Source organism: Lethenteron reissneri, chromosome 30, assembly GCF_015708825.2.
Source record: "Lethenteron reissneri isolate LAM-NWPU_2019-01 chromosome 30, ASM1570882v1, whole genome shotgun sequence".
Taxonomy (NCBI): domain Eukaryota; kingdom Metazoa; phylum Chordata; class Hyperoartia; order Petromyzontiformes; family Petromyzontidae; genus Lethenteron; species Lethenteron reissneri.
Genome location: NC_083808.1, coordinates 11,949,691 through 11,968,915, shown reverse-complemented (window position 1 = coordinate 11,968,915; position 19,225 = coordinate 11,949,691). Strand labels below are relative to the sequence as shown.

At 44.6% G+C, this 19,225-nt stretch overlaps 1 protein-coding gene across 1 annotated transcript in view; it reads left to right on the top strand.

The window, feature by feature from the left end:
* Positions 1-19,225, top strand: part of LOC133349529 (dynein axonemal heavy chain 3-like) — a 622,240-nt gene that overhangs the window by 175,504 nt on the left and 427,511 nt on the right. The window contains 1 exon segment of the mRNA XM_061563065.1: positions 2,967-3,162. Coding sequence (XP_061419049.1) covers positions 2,967-3,162 — 196 coding nt within the window.

The window sequence follows — 19,225 nt, the reverse complement described above, 5'->3', positions numbered from 1 at the left end:
GTTCAGGAGTCTGACAAAGGAATTAGTCCCTGAGCCACCCAGCCACTGCAAGTTTGTATTCACGTGACCTGTGGCTGTGTTCGGTGGGAGGAGGCTCCCATACACTGTGCCGCATTATCCTGGCCCTAAGTCATTGGGAATTCACAACTCCCATTCCTCCTTTACGCCAGACGTGGTGGCGCAGCATTTGTAATCTCACACTTCGGCGGCAGGGTTTGTGGATCGCACAGATTCCATCGTGTGTTGCAGGATTAACAAACCGATGGAGTTGAAAATGCATATATAATGAAGCGGAACTCTATTCTGTCTGCGCATATAAATTATAATAATATATTTTAGTCAATTGGCCTCTTGGATTTCCAGATCAGCCTTATCCATCAGTGTTTTGTCTAAGCAAGTAAACTCTGGACTGGTTTTTACCGTTTAGGTCTCATCGGCAGAGTCAGGTTTGTTAAATTAATTCTGCTGGGTTACCAGATGCTATTGGCAAGAGCACTCCATCGACACCACCTGTGCAAGGCCGACACTGCACCACGTGCGCATGGCCGACACCGCACCACCTGCGAATGGCCGACACCGCACCACCGCTGCCGCCGTGGCGACTACTCTGGACTCGGTGAACAGAGGTGGCCAGGCAGCTATGCACGCGTGCATGCCGATAGCTTACGGGCAATGCCCTTTGCGTTCGGGAATTGCCGCAACAAACAGGTGACCTTCCGAGTGCTGGAGTTACCTAGCTTTACAGTAGCTGCACTGCCGCCGGGTAGCGACAAGGTTAGCGCGCTCCGAGCACAGCTGGCTTGGAGGTAGGCGTGCCGTGTGTGCCCAGCGCTTTGCCGGGCCCCAAATCCTAAAGGAAAAGCGGCGACAACGGAGACACACTTTGATGCCAAAAAATGCAGTGCATTGCTTTGATTTGAACGAACACGAATATGTGGCCAGTGTTATGTACGTGTAACATGGGAACTTTCTTGACAGTATCAAAATATATTCTTACGGGTTATGTACGTATGTTGCACTTCTTTCGCACCGTATGTAGCCAACCGTGCTAATCGGAGGTTAAGAGAAGGGCATCGTCACTTGGGATGTTCGTGTTTATTCTCTATATTTTTCCAGTAAAATATTGGTTCAGAGGTGGTACCTGAGCCACTCGTGGAAACTATCCATTCCCATGGTCTCTGTGTATGACAACCACTGCCATTCAGAGATGCGAGGTGAAATAATAAATACAATTAGCGGCCTAATATTGCGTTTCTACAGCACCATCCATGCAAGGCCTCGCAACGCTTCTCATGTAATATGACCCAACCCATAACAAACCCTTCTCGAATAAAACCTAATAAAACCCTGAACAAAAAAGCCCGAAGAAAAACTAAAAACGACCATTATATATGCGAGGGGGGGGGGGCAGAAACACCTTACACAGATGGATTTGCAAGCGAAAACAAATATGTTATTAGACAAACCTAAAAGACTCGACTCTGACGATCATCGCGTCTGAGTCCACACAACAAGTACCAGTTTGTGCGAAGTCAAGAGTGGTTGTCTTTTCATGAGACTGGCCTCCGATGGAGGTGAACGTATTTATCTGTAGACACGCGTATTTGTAATCATAAAAAATATCCATTCGACGTTGTTGATCGCACCATCGTAGCTATTGTAATTGTACACATTTCCCACGTCTGGCACGGGGTTCATCATTAACACGGCAGTCGTTATGCTAACCTACGACCATAACAGGGCTCACGTTTAATTGCTTTCCACCAACACCATTAGACATTTGCGTCTCTGACCTTGTCCGACCAAGTGGACTTCACGAGCGTATGAGTGCCGCATGGTGGAGTGGCACAATGAGTTGCACCCGCCTCTTGCAGGGTGTCACCCTTCATAGACGCTCGCTAACGTTACGTTCGCGAACAAGCAGTTCTGGGCTCGAAGGGATATCTTCTGTTAGCGTGCGTGCGAAGGAATTAATACATACCCTTCGCTTCCAGTGATTTTTTTTTGTTCACGCCGCCACAGACCGTATCCTCGTGGTCCGCTATACTCGTCCCTAATTGGTGCGGTGCCCCCTGATTAATTATTTAGCCCTGCGTTGAAAAAATAACCCACATCTTCCTGCGCGGTCCCAGTGGCCGTGTTTCGGAAGCAGCCTCCCTCCTCTGTGACCCTGTCTGTCTCCTTCGCTCTCAGACAAACCCTTGCCGCCACCGGGGGGCTGCGAGAGCCAGACTGACAATCGGCAATCGTGTTTTCCCCGTGACCGTTAAGTTACCGTGTGAATAGTTCATTCGCTGTCCTTTGCCTCACCCGCTGCGAGAGGCGACGCAGACTACTGAGTATCACCTCTCTCCAAAGACAGACCTCAGGAAGCCTGCCCGAGGTTACCTGTTCAAAAGTAAGAGTGGCTCCCTGCTCAAGCCAGCCGTGCTGATGCGAGGCGGTGGAAATCTCACGTTCCTACGGCGTGCGCCACAGGAATATATACGCTGAATGAAACCACCGTTGAATTACCGCAAGGTGGTACCTCATTTTTATCGACCACTAAGTTGATCGCGATCGGGAGTTGTTCTTGGAACCTTCTGCTTGCGTTCGAGGCAGAGCACTCTGCCTCGAATGCCATGGCATTTCTTCGCGCACGCCTGAGATCATTCAGGAGCCACTTTCATCCCTGAGCCCCTGAGGCTGCAGCTTCTCCCTGGCGTGTATACGACCCCATCTGCTTTAGAATCCCATTCAGTGCTTCCCACAGGCGTCTCCGAGAAAGAAGAAAAAATCCTCACAAGCTCCCGCACCTCTTTTCTCTCACCCCCTCCATCCCTCCCACCTCCTCTTCCATCGCGCAACCGGCTGCCGGCAGGTCTCCTTCCCCCGCCCTCAAACTCACACGCGCTCTCTCTCCCGTCCCACTCTCTCGCTCCCTCGCTCTCTCGCTCGCTCTCTTTCTCTCGCCCTGTGCCGCTCAGCGAGCTGCGGCTGCAGAAGCAGCACGATGCGGCGGTGTCGGGGCTGGCGCAGCGGCGAGCGGAGCTGGAGCGGCGAATCGCCGCCGTGGCGAGCGCCGTGCGGGACTTCGCGCGCAGGGACCGCGTCGCCGAAGCCGCCGCGCACCTCGCCCGGCTCGACGACGTGGGGCGCCAGGTCCGGGAGCTGCTGGAGGAGGTGAGTCCTCACTTCCCCCCCCACTCACCACCGCCACCGCACTCCAACCCAAACCCCCCCCTCCCACCCCCCTTCCTCCACCGCTCCACGCCACGCTCGGCGATCAAAAGTAATCTTGGCGTACGCGAGAGCGCGCCAGTCGAAACAATGGGCACCAAGTTTCGACGATTTGTGTGTGATGGGGGCACCACGGCAATTACGACGGTGGCGACGCCGCGGCGATGCTGCTGCCGTGGCGTAGTGGCGGTTAACGCACTGCAACTTGCGATGCAGAGGTCGCCGGGTCAACCTCGGCAGCTGAAACAACGGGGAAAGTTTTTCCTTAAATCGCCCCCCCCCCGCCCAACTCTATCTCCCCTCCGCCTGGTAGGTTAGACTGCGGTGGTGTGAAGTGGCCTGTGGGGAAGAGTACCCTCTACTGGGGTTCTCCAGAGCTCCCTCTAGTGGAGTGGCATGAGCAGTGGCGTGAGCAAGCAATTGCTGGGTCGTACCTCTCACTGTTGAGGACTTGGGTTCGAATCCAGGCTCAGCTGCCCATGATTAAACAAGGTTATTGAGTGCGGTGAACTGTTCGTATTAGCCCACTCACCACTAAATGCAAATTCAATTATTTACATGTATTTCTCATCGAGTTTGATTAATCCAACAAACACCAATGGCTCAATTGACAATCGCTCTTTGTGTGGCCCCAATTGTGGTTAAAGAGATGAACTGAAGTTAAGTGACATCAGAAGTATCATGGTGATGTAATTTTCCTGGGCCGGCCTCTGACTGATGTTGCCGCTCAGTATCAGAATTCCTAAACGCGAGTGTGTTTGTCTAATCACATTATGCCGGCGGCGTGTTTCGGATTATTATAATTGGGAGGACATACATTAAAACTAAACAGCTGCGTGTATTTCTGCATTGAGGACAACACACACTTTGGCTTGTATTCCACTGAACACCCTTTGCGAACGCACATTGAACATTTACCACCTATTGTGATTTTAAAAAAAACGTCAATTCGTTGACGAGTGTTTGCTGTGCTACCGTGCGATGGGAGAATACTCTCTCGCACTGCCGTCGAAGTGGATGTCGTCTCTTGGCACGACGCCGCTCACGTGGCCGAAATATAACGGCGGAGAAAAATGCGACGGGAGAGTATTCCCATCGCTAGCCGTGCTAGGTTTGAGGAGTGGCGATGTTGTCCAGCCCCTGGGGGTCTGTCCGGCCCAAATGAGCAATGCCAGCAGTTTGCAGGGGCCAAGGGATGGCCACCGCCTCCACAACTTGGTGCTCACTCCGATGAGCTCACCGGGATGCGAGGGTGAGTTTATCCGCCGCCTGGGATTTGAACTCGAAAGCTTCGGGGCTTTTTGGCCGGGCAATCAAAACCACAGCGCCACCTGGCCGGACAGATTCATGTTGTCGGCATTTAAATTAGCGTTCGTTTTTTTTACCTCGGAAATAACAGCACTCTGCAATATGCTTGCGGGCTTTGTATGACGCTGTATATTAATTGCCTACTTCTGTTCTCACATTAACGGAAGCTAACAACACAATAATTCCCCCCCCCCCTTTTTTTAATCCCAATAACCCTGTGTTTGGTATTTTCAAAGTAACACAAATTGATGACCTCATCGCATCCATTTTTCAAGACAAAAGTGTCTCCCTGCTCAAGTTGAACAAGAGGGTGGGCATTAGCCCACTCTCTTGATGGAAATTCCGAATTCCTATGGCTGGAAAGATAGCACACTGATTATAGTCTGATTACACTCTGAAAATGTGGTAACGGTACAGGATTTACCAGCACCTGTGCCTTCGGTGATGTAGACACAGTGGCAAGTCACTCTACCAGCGCTGCCTGCACTGGCCCCACGTGTTCTTTTCGCTTGGTGGCTCACTCTGTGAATTTCAAAGCGGACTCAAAAGCGCTCGAGTTCAAAGCGGAACGCTCCGGGAGTTTTCTGCCCGGCAAAAGCTGAAAGCAAACAAAAGGCCGATCGGTGCCTTATTTAATATTTGGTTTCTACGAGCATTCACCTACAGTTCCCGCTTTTAGAAGCCCGGCTCTCCGAGCCTCCGCCATTCACTGTGGACGCTGATAATTCTAAAGGTGTCTCAGGATATCTCTGTGGTCCCGAGGCATGAATAATGACGCCTGAGAATCATGCAAAGGTCAGTGTGGCTCTGTGAGTTTTGGATATGAACACAGATAACCTAAAATGTGCCTCTGTGTGCCTCAGACATTGACAATAATAATTGCGTAATAATCCCAATGAATTACGAAGGGAAGCCTCAATGAGTCTCAAGATTCCTTGCGGACTGAGCACATCGCTGTACTGCCACCCCTTGGCCATCGTGCAGCACGCAGCCCCATGTCTGCACAACTGGTGTGCACTGCTGGTCGCCTATCCCAATAGCTCACCAAGGCTCAGCCCTCCTTATCTTCCTGCGACGCGACAATATCGCATGCATTCAAGGTGACTTCGGTCATGGGCAACCATATCTAAGTGATCCCCAAGAATGTTACGAATATCGATGCAGTTCTCTGCGCCTTGAGCATGAACACTGAACTCTGAAGAATCCTGAAGGTGGCTTTGTCCCCGTGACCTTTGGACACATTAACACTCAGCACAGAGAATCCCAAAGGTACCTTCTTGTGTTATTCCCAATTACATAAGTAATTGTTTCTTGCACACGAAAGCGGCGAGAGAGCATGCATGCTGAGCGCGTTGCTTTGAACAGACTTCAAGGCTGTTTACTGATTAACTTGAATGTCAACGCATGGTTTGGTTTACTGTACACACGCATGGCTGCGGCGGATATCTGCTGGTGCATTTTTGCACGCTGGCAATGTATGTATATACACAATGTATATATATATACACAATATATGTACCGTTTTTATAAAATGAGTCAAAAGTGTCTCGGTGAACACATCAGCAATGGAGCATTGCTCATCTCCTTTCGGCGGCCCAGGTTTGAAATTCCACATTCCCATGGCAGGCGTCAGTATATTTCTAAATATGTATAGAGAGAGGAAACGCATACTGCAATAGCATTTGTTGTTCCTAGCCCTCTTGCTCGTTGGTTGTTTAATTAATTTGAATACAAACGTTTGAGGACAGTCACATTATCACGGTGTATATTTAAGTGTGCGTCGTCTCAAATTGAATTATATATTCGGTTCGTTATTGACTTTGTTTCGCCTAAACGTGCCTCCGTGAGCCATTAACAATAATCAACGCATGCTCTTTCACATCAGTTTGCGTGTATGCGTTGGGTAAATGTTGCTGTGATTATTCGTGGACTCCCCTGTGATTTTCCGTGACCCAGGCAGGTATGGATCCCTAGTCTGTGAACCCATCCTGTGCTACCCCAATGTCGACTCACAGCAACATGGAGCAGTAATGTGGTCAAAATAAACAACGAGTAAACAGAGCCTGCCAGACATAAACACGATCCTGGCAACGCCACTCCTTTACACCAACGTTAATGCATCCTTACGAACTAAAAAGCATCATCTGTTCTCATAATAAACTGGCTATAATAGTCACGAACCGTACAAATTGGAAGTGCGGGGGGAAGGACAACAAACTAAACACAAAACGCACTTGGAAAGAAATACATTTTCAATCAAGATGATTGTAAAGGGCATAGCTCCAGTGGCTTCCTAATATAGGACGAAAGAGCGTTCCAGACGGCCGCAGAAGCGCATTCTGAAAGCGCGCGATGCGGTGACCGTCTTTGTTCGATGGCGAGCCAAAAGCCGCTGTTGCGAGGATGGAAGGAAACGGGGGAGGGGGGGCACAATGCGGGGGGGGGGGGGCGTAGCAGTCCTCACACTTTGCTATGATCCCAGCAAATTGTGTTTGATTCCTGGGGTCACACATCAATGGCGAACAGTTCTCGCAATCTGTCCTGGTCCTCTTCCAAGGTCAAATCAGCATTAGTAGAGCGCCTGATGTGGTGTGTCGACTTCGGAACATGGGGAGGAATAAAGGTGGCTGGGTGTGGTGTTGGACTCACCTATTTTTCATGTTGTACAGAGCCAGCTTTAATAAATGCCAGCTAACAGAATTTGTCGTGACAGTCGAAAGGCTAAAATGGGAGATCTTTGTGTGTGTGTGGTCTGCTCATACCAGATAAAGGTTTGGGCTAATAGCTTGGAAACCAATTCACGGCATTACAAATGGTTTCACTCTTTCATAAATGCCAGCGAGCTCCAAGGGTGGTTGTAGTTATAGGAGCCGGGAGTGGGAGGGGGGAGTCGGGGAAGGGAACGGCAAGGGCCCAGTAGTGGGATTTTAGCGCGAGGGAGGGGGTGTAGGGGGAGACGGTGATCTATGTAAGCTCGCTCGTCCTATTAACTCTCAACAGTAGACTCCGCCGTTAATACCTCACACCTGTGCTGGCCCATAAAAGCACCGCTGAGATACGCACTGGGCTTGCGATGTCAAACGGAGCTGTGCTGCCGTGAGAGGATTCAGCATTCCTCGCGCAACCCACGCCGGTGCGTTCCCCAACTGTGGCGTTGATTTGTCAAATTAAGAACCACACTATGCCGTCGTGCCGACACCCGGAACCCTGCATACAAATCATTCAGTCTCCCACTGAGCCTGGTAACGGCGCGTTTTCGCTAAAAGATCTCTATAGGCAGCTCAGGATATTTCTCCTCATGGCCTTAAGAACCCTCACCGTTTGCATGCGGAATTTCCTCCTATTGAAGGTGAGGGTCGTGCAGCGAATACATCGTGAGGTCGCACTCATTACACGTGAAAGTACTTACCACAAATGAACCACAATACCTCGCTGATCACGTCAAGGAGCATAAACCATCGCGAGAACTCCGGTCATCCTTACAGTGGCTTTTGGCTGGGCATCGAACAAAGATGGCCACCGCATCGCGCAGTTGCAGATGTGTTTCTGCGGTCGTCTGGAATGCTCTTCCTTCCAATATGAGGAAGCCACTGGAGCTATGCAATTTTAATTCTAGATTGTAAACGAATTTCTTTAGCAATGCTTTTTGTCTTCTTGGTTCTTTCAGTAAAGTCACGTAGAAGGGAAATAAAATAATAAAAATAAAATATAATAAAATACAATTCTCACGACGTTTCGGCCACAACGCAAGCAGCCGTCCTCAGGTGAAGAACCCAGCTTAAATATACGCTGCCAAGCTTGTTGGTGTTCATTCAGACGCTGTCTTTCTGACAGACCTGTTCTTCACCTGAGGACGGCTGCTTGCGTTGTGGCCGAAACGTCATGAGAATTGTATTTTATTATGTTTTATTTTTATTATTTTATTATTTCCCTTCTACGTGACTTTACCGAAAGAACCAAACAGATGAATCCCTGCAGTCACGAAAGCTTTAAATCGAAATTTAATGCTTTTGTGTTTAGTTTGTTGTCCTCCTTTCCCCGTACCTCCGATGACCACGGTTGGCTACGTACGGTGCGAAAGAAGTTAATCAGAGATCTCCACACAATTGCCATCCCATTACAGTCCTGCAATCCCCAACCCCTTTCACTGCTGCACGTCAACTGATCTCATCACTCCCTCTCCGCAGTGGACGTCCTTCTTGTGATGTTGAAGTTATAGAATTTACAAAAGCCACAGCGTGCCAAATGTGAAATATATCAGTACATAATTTATTGACAAATAAACAAAGGCTGACATTAATTTAATTAGCAACATGTTCAGCTGTATTTTCTTTAAATTTTCTGGAGGTCTTTTAAAAATTTGGTTGGATCTTGGATATTTCCACTAACTTCAAAGCATTGTATTTATTAATCACAACTAGAATAAAAACCCAATTAGTTTTCAATTGAGCACTTAAAACCGGAAAATTACACAGCAAAAGATTATATGTATGGATGTAGTATTCTTTTCGCACCGCCTCCTGTGCTGATCGGACGTGCGGGTGAAGGACAACCAACCAAACGCAAAAAGCAGTTTGCTCTCAAAATTGTATCGAATGAAACGTACAGGCACACCAAGGGGACTCGTGCGAATCGCATCGCAGCGCCCTTGGCATCCATTTGTATGGCAGGAAGCCGGCCCTCCAGGGCTAGCCGTTCTCCGCACGCCTCTGGGTGTTGAGCCGAGGGTCTCCGCAGTAAGCCGTGCTCAATGCAGGCGCCAGAGACACGCTGACCGCTACGCCGCCCCTGGCCGCCTTTAAAAGTCGGGTCGCTTACCGCACGCACGGCCTGCGTGGCAACGAGTGCTCGATCTGGAATGCTCGATCTGGAATACGGGCTTTTTGTCATTAAGGTCGCCCGTAGATTTTTGCCCCTCGACTTATTTTTTGTTTAATACAGTTAGCTAAGAGTCCGTGTGGCATACCCACCAAGAGACACATGTACGAATGGACAAAGCAAGTATACGCTTTCATTAAGAAAACTATGGCTGACGTTTCGGTGCGATGGGCCTTTTTCATGACGCATAAGAATGAGCTATATTATAAGAGAAAATGGCAGCCTCAGCCTTGCTTATCCCAGCTAGTGTTGGCAGTGGGGTGTAACAACACCTTGCTGCCTTCTTCAGGTGGTGGAGACAATGCCCTTATTTGCCCCACCGACCTCTCTTTTGGATTTTTGACCAATTGTGGTAAGCCAAGAGAATCACATGATGAACTAAAATGGTATGTACATTTTATGCATATGAGTGATGGGAATTTTAAATTCAACATATATTTGATTTTTTTTACCCCCGTTGTGTCATGCGACAAATTATCAATTTGGAAATCTCGCAGAGCAGCACTGCCAGTATGTCAGAGAAAAGCCACGGAAAGTCGATTTTTACAGGAGGAAAAATCCTCGAAAAAAATGTATACACTATGGGTCGCACTTTTCCATACACTCTTCCCGTGAGACTTTCACGTGGCAGTTAAATGCGTACTTTGAGTTCTCACGGCTGGAATTTCCCGAATGTAAATGAAAAATGACAGTAATTTCGATGGGCGCAATGCACAGCCATTGGTGATTGAGCCGACATGATCGGCTCACCGACACTCTTTAACCCGGTCTCATTACACGGGTTCTCAGTGGTGCTAGCTCAACATTCTGACCTTTAAACCACTTAGCCACTACCTAAATGTAATTTAATGTCAATCTCATTGAATAAATAACCATTCATTCCCATTTAATATTTATCAATTTCCAGGTGTTAGAATGTACTTTGTAGGCCGTGCTTTACATTTCGGAGCATTTAAGAGTTGTATCTATTTATACTTATGAATATTAATTTCCTTGAATGCTGCATTTGGGTAATTATTATCACACGGGCCTTACAAACGATGGGTTGCAGTTGAGTCTCCTAGTGTGGCAGTTTAAGTCGCGGTGCAAGTTTCTTAAATCCCCTCCCCCCGTCCACCCAGCGGTGTTAATGGGTGCACCACATCTAGGCGATCGACAAATCGCGTGTGGTGGGGTTAGGTGTGGGTAATCCCACCTCTTCCGAGACGTCTGGCCGGCAAGGAAGTGCAGCCTGTCTAGAGCTCCCTCTGGTATAGTTGTTTCCATCAGCGGGAGGAACAAGCATGCGAATTACAGGGCTGTACCTTTACCTTTGTATTACTTTACTTGTATTCTGGTGTGTACGGTAGTGGGGAGTGGTGGTGTCGCAGTTAGCGCACTGCGCTATGGACCCGAGTTCGATTGCCGCTCACAGCCAACACCAGTGGCAGTTGTCTGAACCAGTCCTAAACCTCCCCTAGGTCGACTCAGCCTCAAATGATTACCTGGTGCAGTGTGTAAACATTGCCACTAGGGAGACAAAGGTGGCCAGGCATGGTGCTGGCCACCCACGCCCTCGTGTGCTGTACCGGCCTTCATAGGTGTTCGCTAACAGCACTTGCCCCAATAGTCTGTTCAGGCTACACATGGGGTCTTTGTCTTTATAGTACACACCAATAAGGGGTCTCGACCAGAAACAAAGATGATATTACAGTATTCTTAACCGTTAAGTGGTATTTTCTGTTTTTCCAAAGTGCTTTACGTGGCTGCTTCTTGATAAACAAAAAATACTCTTATATAAGTGCACAACTTTATCTGTGATCAACGCTGCACTTTCCGTCGTTTTCATGCAGGGGGCGCTGCAAACCTACGCGCCCCCTGCATGAACGACGGAGGCGCAGGGACAGACGTTCGATCACGTTGGAATTGATCTGCAGACGGCGGTCTTCTCGCACGGCCAGCTTTATGTCGCCTTAGCTTGATCCCGCAATCCCAAACAGGTGAAAGTCCGCATCGAACCGAACCCCCAGCAAGGCCATCTACTTAACGACGAAAGAAAATTCACACGAATTGTCGTTTTCAATGAAGCCTTCCAGATGTAAAATGATATAAGCTTTGAATTAAGAACTAAAATTATTTAATTCAAAACATAATACAATTCAAAGATGCTTCATTTTAAAACTTCAAAACGGAGCATCGGGTGCTTGTGTGAATGCGTCGTTCGTGTGCAAAAACTTTTCGTGACTTTCCTGGCCGAAGGCCGTGAACGTTTGTTAGGGGTGCCGCAGGTGTCCCCAAACAACCTCTGGTGCAAAAAATTCCTTGAAAATCTACGAAGAAATTTCACTTCCGATGTCTCGCAGTGCCTGCTAATTGAACGGTAGACGCTATGAGACATCGTTACGATGTCTCATAGGACCCTCCTGCAAGAGAAGCCCGAGTGTCGGAATAAAAAAATATTAAATTAGCTGCTGTTTGATGTCCATTGTTGAAAATGTTTGAAAAGCATTCAATTTGTGATTACAGATTACACTGGTTCTTACGTGCATTAGAACAGAGTCCGTGATGTGGAATTTCCACGGTAATATAATCTGATGTATTTTTTTTATTATGGCGCTACTTTCTTGAAGTTAGGACACGAAATATTAGGTTGACTTAACTTTTTAATATCACAATCCATAATACAATGCCTGGCTTTGTATCTTGATCTGTATGCAGGGACTGCTACAGCCCCTCACATTAACCGAGGCGGCTGACACGATCATTCCCCTTGTTAATTGCTTTTGGATTGATGTCAGAGTATTTTTTGTGTAAGGAGATTATCAAAAAAGTAATCAACCAGCACATTCTAACACAACAGTAATCAGATTACACAATGAGAGGGGGGGGGGGGCTGGGGGAGTCAATCTGGTTTCATGCTCAAACAAGAAAGGGCTGAGCTTCATTTCTAGTTCACAGCCCTGAGCCATTGGTGGAAATCCCACATTCACTTTGAAATCCCACATTCACTCTGAAATCCCACATTCACATTGAAATCCCACATTCACACTGAAATCTCACATTCACACTGAAATCCCACATTCACATTGAAATCCCACATTCACATTGAAATCCCACATTCACTTTGAAATCCCACATTCACACTGAAATCCCACATTCACACTGAAATCTCACATTCACACTGAAATCCCACATTCACACTGAAATCCCACATTCACACTGAAATCCCACATTCACACTGAAATCCCACATTCACATTGAAATCCCACATTCACACTGAAATCCCACATTCACATTGAAATCCCACATTCACACTGAAATCCCACATTCACATTGAAATCCCACATTCACACTGAAATCCCACATTCACATTGAAATCCCACATTCACACTGAAATTCCACATTCACATTGAAATCCCACATTCACACTGAAATCCCACATTCACATTGAAATCCCACATTCACATTGAAATCCCACACTCACACTGAAATCTCACATTCACATTGAAATCTCACATTCACATTGAAATCCCACATTCACATTGAAATCCCACATTCACACTGAAATCCCACATTCACATTGAAATCCCACATTCACACTGAAATCTCACATTCACACTGAAATCCCACATTCACATTGAAATCCCACATTCACATTGAAATCCCACATTCACATTGAAATCCCACATTCACACTGAAATCCCACATTCACATTGAAATCCCACATTCACACTGAAATCCCACATTCACATTGAAATCCCACATTCACATTGAAATCTCACATTCACACTGAAATCCCACATTCACATTGAAATCCCACATTCACATTGAAATCCCACATTCACATTGAAATCCCACATTCACATTGAAATCCCACATTCACACTGAAATCCCACATTCACACTGAAATCCCACATTCACACTGAAATCCCACATTCACATTGAAATCCCACATTCACATTGAAATCCCACATTCACTTTGAAATCTCACATTCACATTGAAATCTCACATTCACATTGAAATCCCACATTCACATTGAAATCCCACATTCACATTGAAATCCCACATTCACATTGAAATCCCACATTCACATTGAAATCCCACATTCACATTGAAATCCCACATTCACACTGAAATCTCACATTCACATTGAAATCTCACATTCACACTGAAATCTCACATTCACATTGAAATCCCACATTCACACTGAAATCCCACATTCACAATGAAATCTCACATTCACATTGAAATCTCACATTCACATTGAAATCCCACATTCACACTGAAATCCCACATTCACAATGAAATCCCACATTCACACTGAAATCTCACATTCACATTGAAATCCCACATTCACATTGAAATCCCACATTCACAATGAAATCTCACATTCACATTGAAATCTCACATTCACATTGAAATCCCACATTCACACTGAAATCCCACATTCACACTGAAATCCCACATTCACACTGAAATCCCACATTCACATTGAAATCCCACATTCACATTGAAATCCCACATTCACACTGAAATCCCACATTCACATTGAAATCTCACATTCACACTGAAATCCCACATTCACACTGAAATCCCACATTCACACTGAAATCCCACATTCACATTGAAATCCCACATTCACATTGAAATCCCACATTCACACTGAAATCTCACATTCACACTGAAATCCCACATTCACATTGAAATCCCACATTCACATTGAAATCCCACATTCACACTGAAATCCCACATTCACACTGAAATCTCACATTCACACTGAAATCCCACATTCACACTGAAATCTCACATTCACACTGAAATCCCACATTCACACTGAAATCCCACATTCACACTGAAATCCCACATTCACATTGAAATCTCACATTCACACTGAAATCCCACATTCACACTGAAATCCCACATTCACATTGAAATCCCACATTCACATTGAAATCCCACATTCACACTGAAATCCCACATTCACATTGAAATCCCACATTCACATTGAAATCCCACATTCACATTGAAATCCCACATTCACACTGAAATCTCACATTCACACTGAAATCCCACATTCACACTGAAATCCCACATTCACACTGAAATCCCACATTCACATTGAAATCCCACATTCACATTGAAATCCCACATTCACATTGAAATCCCACATTCACACTGAAATCCCACATTCACATTGAAATCCCACATTCACATTGAAATCCCACATTCACATTGAAATCCCACATTCACATTGAAATCCCACATTCACATTGAAATCCCACATTCACATTGAAATCCCACATTCACATTGAAATCCCACATTCACATTGAAATCCCACATTCACACTGAAATCCCACATTCACATTGAAATCCCACATTCACATTGAAATCCCACATTCACATTGAAATCCCACATTCACATTGAAATCCCACATTCACATTGAAATCCCACATTCACATTGAAATCCCACATTCACATTGAAATCTCACATTCACATTGAAATCCCACATTCACACTGAAATCCCACATTCACATTGAAATCCCACATTCACATTGAAATCCCACATTCACTTTGAAATCCCACATTCACACTGAAATCCCACATTCACACTGAAATCTCACATTCACACTGAAATCCCACATTCACACTGAAATCCCACATTCACACTGAAATCCCACATTCACACTGAAATCTCACATTCACACTGAAATCCCACATTCACATTGAAATCCCACATTCACACTGAAATCCCACATTCACATTGAAATCCCACATTCACACTGAAATCCCACATTCACATTGAAATCCCACATTCACACTGAAATCCCACATTCACATTGAAATCCCACATTCACACTGAAATTCCACATTCACATTGAAATCCCACATTCACACTGAAATCCCACATTCACATTGAAATCCCACATTCACATTGAAATCCCACACTCACACTGAAATCTCACATTCACATTGAAATCTCACATTCACATTGAAATCCCACATTCACATTGAAATCCCACATTCACACTGAAATCCCACATTCACATTGAAATCCCACATTCACACTGAAATCTCACATTCACACTGAAATCCCACATTCACATTGAAATCCCACATTCACATTGAAATCCCACATTCACATTGAAATCCCACATTCACACTGAAATCCCACATTCACATTGAAATCCCACATTCACACTGAAATCCCACATTCACATTGAAATCCCACATTCACATTGAAATCTCACATTCACACTGAAATCCCACATTCACATTGAAATCCCACATTCACATTGAAATCCCACATTCACATTGAAATCCCACATTCACATTGAAATCCCACATTCACACTGAAATCCCACATTCACACTGAAATCCCACATTCACACTGAAATCCCACATTCACATTGAAATCCCACATTCACATTGAAATCCCACATTCACTTTGAAATCTCACATTCACATTGAAATCTCACATTCACATTGAAATCCCACATTCACATTGAAATCCCACATTCACATTGAAATCCCACATTCACATTGAAATCCCACATTCACATTGAAATCCCACATTCACATTGAAATCCCACATTCACACTGAAATCTCACATTCACATTGAAATCTCACATTCACACTGAAATCTCACATTCACATTGAAATCCCACATTCACACTGAAATCCCACATTCACAATGAAATCTCACATTCACATTGAAATCTCACATTCACATTGAAATCCCACATTCACACTGAAATCCCACATTCACAATGAAATCCCACATTCACACTGAAATCTCACATTCACATTGAAATCCCACATTCACATTGAAATCCCACATTCACAATGAAATCTCACATTCACATTGAAATCTCACATTCACATTGAAATCCCACATTCACACTGAAATCCCACATTCACACTGAAATCCCACATTCACACTGAAATCCCACATTCACATTGAAATCCCACATTCACATTGAAATCCCACATTCACACTGAAATCCCACATTCACATTGAAATCTCACATTCACACTGAAATCCCACATTCACACTGAAATCCCACATTCACACTGAAATCCCACATTCACATTGAAATCCCACATTCACATTGAAATCCCACATTCACACTGAAATCTCACATTCACACTGAAATCCCACATTCACATTGAAATCCCACATTCACATTGAAATCCCACATTCACACTGAAATCCCACATTCACACTGAAATCTCACATTCACACTGAAATCCCACATTCACACTGAAATCTCACATTCACACTGAAATCCCACATTCACACTGAAATCTCACATTCACACTGAAATCCCACATTCACACTGAAATCCCACATTCACACTGAAATCCCACATTCACATTGAAATCTCACATTCACACTGAAATCCCACATTCACACTGAAATCCCACATTCACATTGAAATCCCACATTCACATTGAAATCCCACATTCACACTGAAATCCCACATTCACATTGAAATCCCACATTCACATTGAAATCCCACATTCACATTGAAATCCCACATTCACACTGAAATCTCACATTCACACTGAAATCCCACATTCACACTGAAATCCCACATTCACACTGAAATCCCACATTCACATTGAAATCCCACATTCACATTGAAATCCCACATTCACATTGAAATCCCACATTCACACTGAAATCCCACATTCACATTGAAATCCCACATTCACATTGAAATCCCACATTCACATTGAAATCCCACATTCACATTGAAATCCCACATTCACATTGAAATCCCACATTCACATTGAAATCCCACATTCACATTGAAATCCCACATTCACATTGAAATCCCACATTCACACTGAAATCCACATCACATTGAATCACATCATGAAATCCCACATTCACATTGAAATCCCACATTCACATTGAAATCCCACATTCACATTGAAATCCCACATTCACATTGAAATCCCACATTCACATTGAAATCCCACATTCACATTGAAATCCCACATTCACATTGAAATCTCACATTCACATTGAAATCCCACATTCACATTGAAATCCCACATTCACATTGAAATCCCACATTCACACTGAAATCCCACATTCACATTGAAATCCCACATTCACATTGAAATCCCACATTCACATTGAAATCCCACATTCACATTGAAATCCCACATTCACACTGAAATCCCACATTCACATTAAAATCCCACATTCACATTGAAATCTCACATTCACACTGAAATCTCACATTCACATTGAAATCTCACATTCACATTGAAATCCCACATTCACACTGAAATCCCACATTCACACTGAAATCCCACATTCACACTGAAATCCCACATTCACATTGAAATCCCACATTCACATTGAAATCCCACATTCACATTGAAATCCCACATTCACACTGAAATCTCACATTCACACTGAAATCCCACATTCACACTGAAATCTCACATTCACACTGAAATCCCACATTCACACTGAAATCCCACATTCACACTGAAATCCCACATTCACATTGAAATCCCACATTCACATTGAAATCCCACATTCACACTGAAATCCCACATTCACATTGAAATCCCACATTCACACTGAAATCCCACATTCACATTGAAATCTCACATTCACACTGAAATCCCACATTCACACTGAAATCCCACATTCACATTGAAATCCCACATTCACATTGAAATCCCACATTCACACTGAAATCTCACATTCACACTGAAATCCCACATTCACACTGAAATCCCACATTCACACTGAAATCCCACATTCACATTGAAATCCCACATTCACATTGAAATCCCACATTCACACTGAAATCCCACATTCACACTGAAATCTCACATTCACACTGAAATCCCACATTCACACTGAAATCTCACATTCACACTGAAATCCCACATTCACACTGAAATCCCACATTCACACTGAAATCCCACATTCACATTGAAATCTCACATTCACACTGAAATCCCACATTCACACTGAAATCCCACATTCACATTGAAATCCCACATTCACATTGAAATCTCACATTCACACTGAAATCCCACATTCACACTGAAATCCCACATTCACATTGAAATCCCACATTCACATTGAAATCCCACATTCACACTGAAATCTCACATTCACACTGAAATCCCACATTCACATTGAAATCCCACATTCACATTGAAATCCCACATTCACACTGAAATCCCACATTCACACTGAAATCTCACATTCACACTGAAATCCCACATTCACACTGAAATCTCACATTCACACTGAAATCCCACATTCACACTGAAATCCCACATTCACACTGAAATCCCACATTCACATTGAAATCTCACATTCACACTGAAATCCCACATTCACACTGAAATCCCACATTCACATTGAAATCCCACATTCACATTGAAATCCCACATTCACATTGAAATCCCACATTCACATTGAAATCCCACATTCACATTGAAATCCCACATTCACACTGAAATCTCACATTCACACTGAAATCCCACATTCACACTGAAATCCCACATTCACACTGAAATCCCACATTCACATTGAAATCCCACATTCACATTGAAATCCCACATTCACACTGAAATCTCACATTCACACTGAAATCCCACATTCACACTGAAATCCCACATTCACATTGAAATCCCACATTCACATTGAAATCCCACATTCACATTGAAATCCCACATTCACATTGAAATCCCACATTCACATTGAAATCCCACATTCACATTGAAATCCCACATTCACATTGAAATCCCACATTCACACTGAAATCCCACATTCACACTGAAATCCCACATTCACA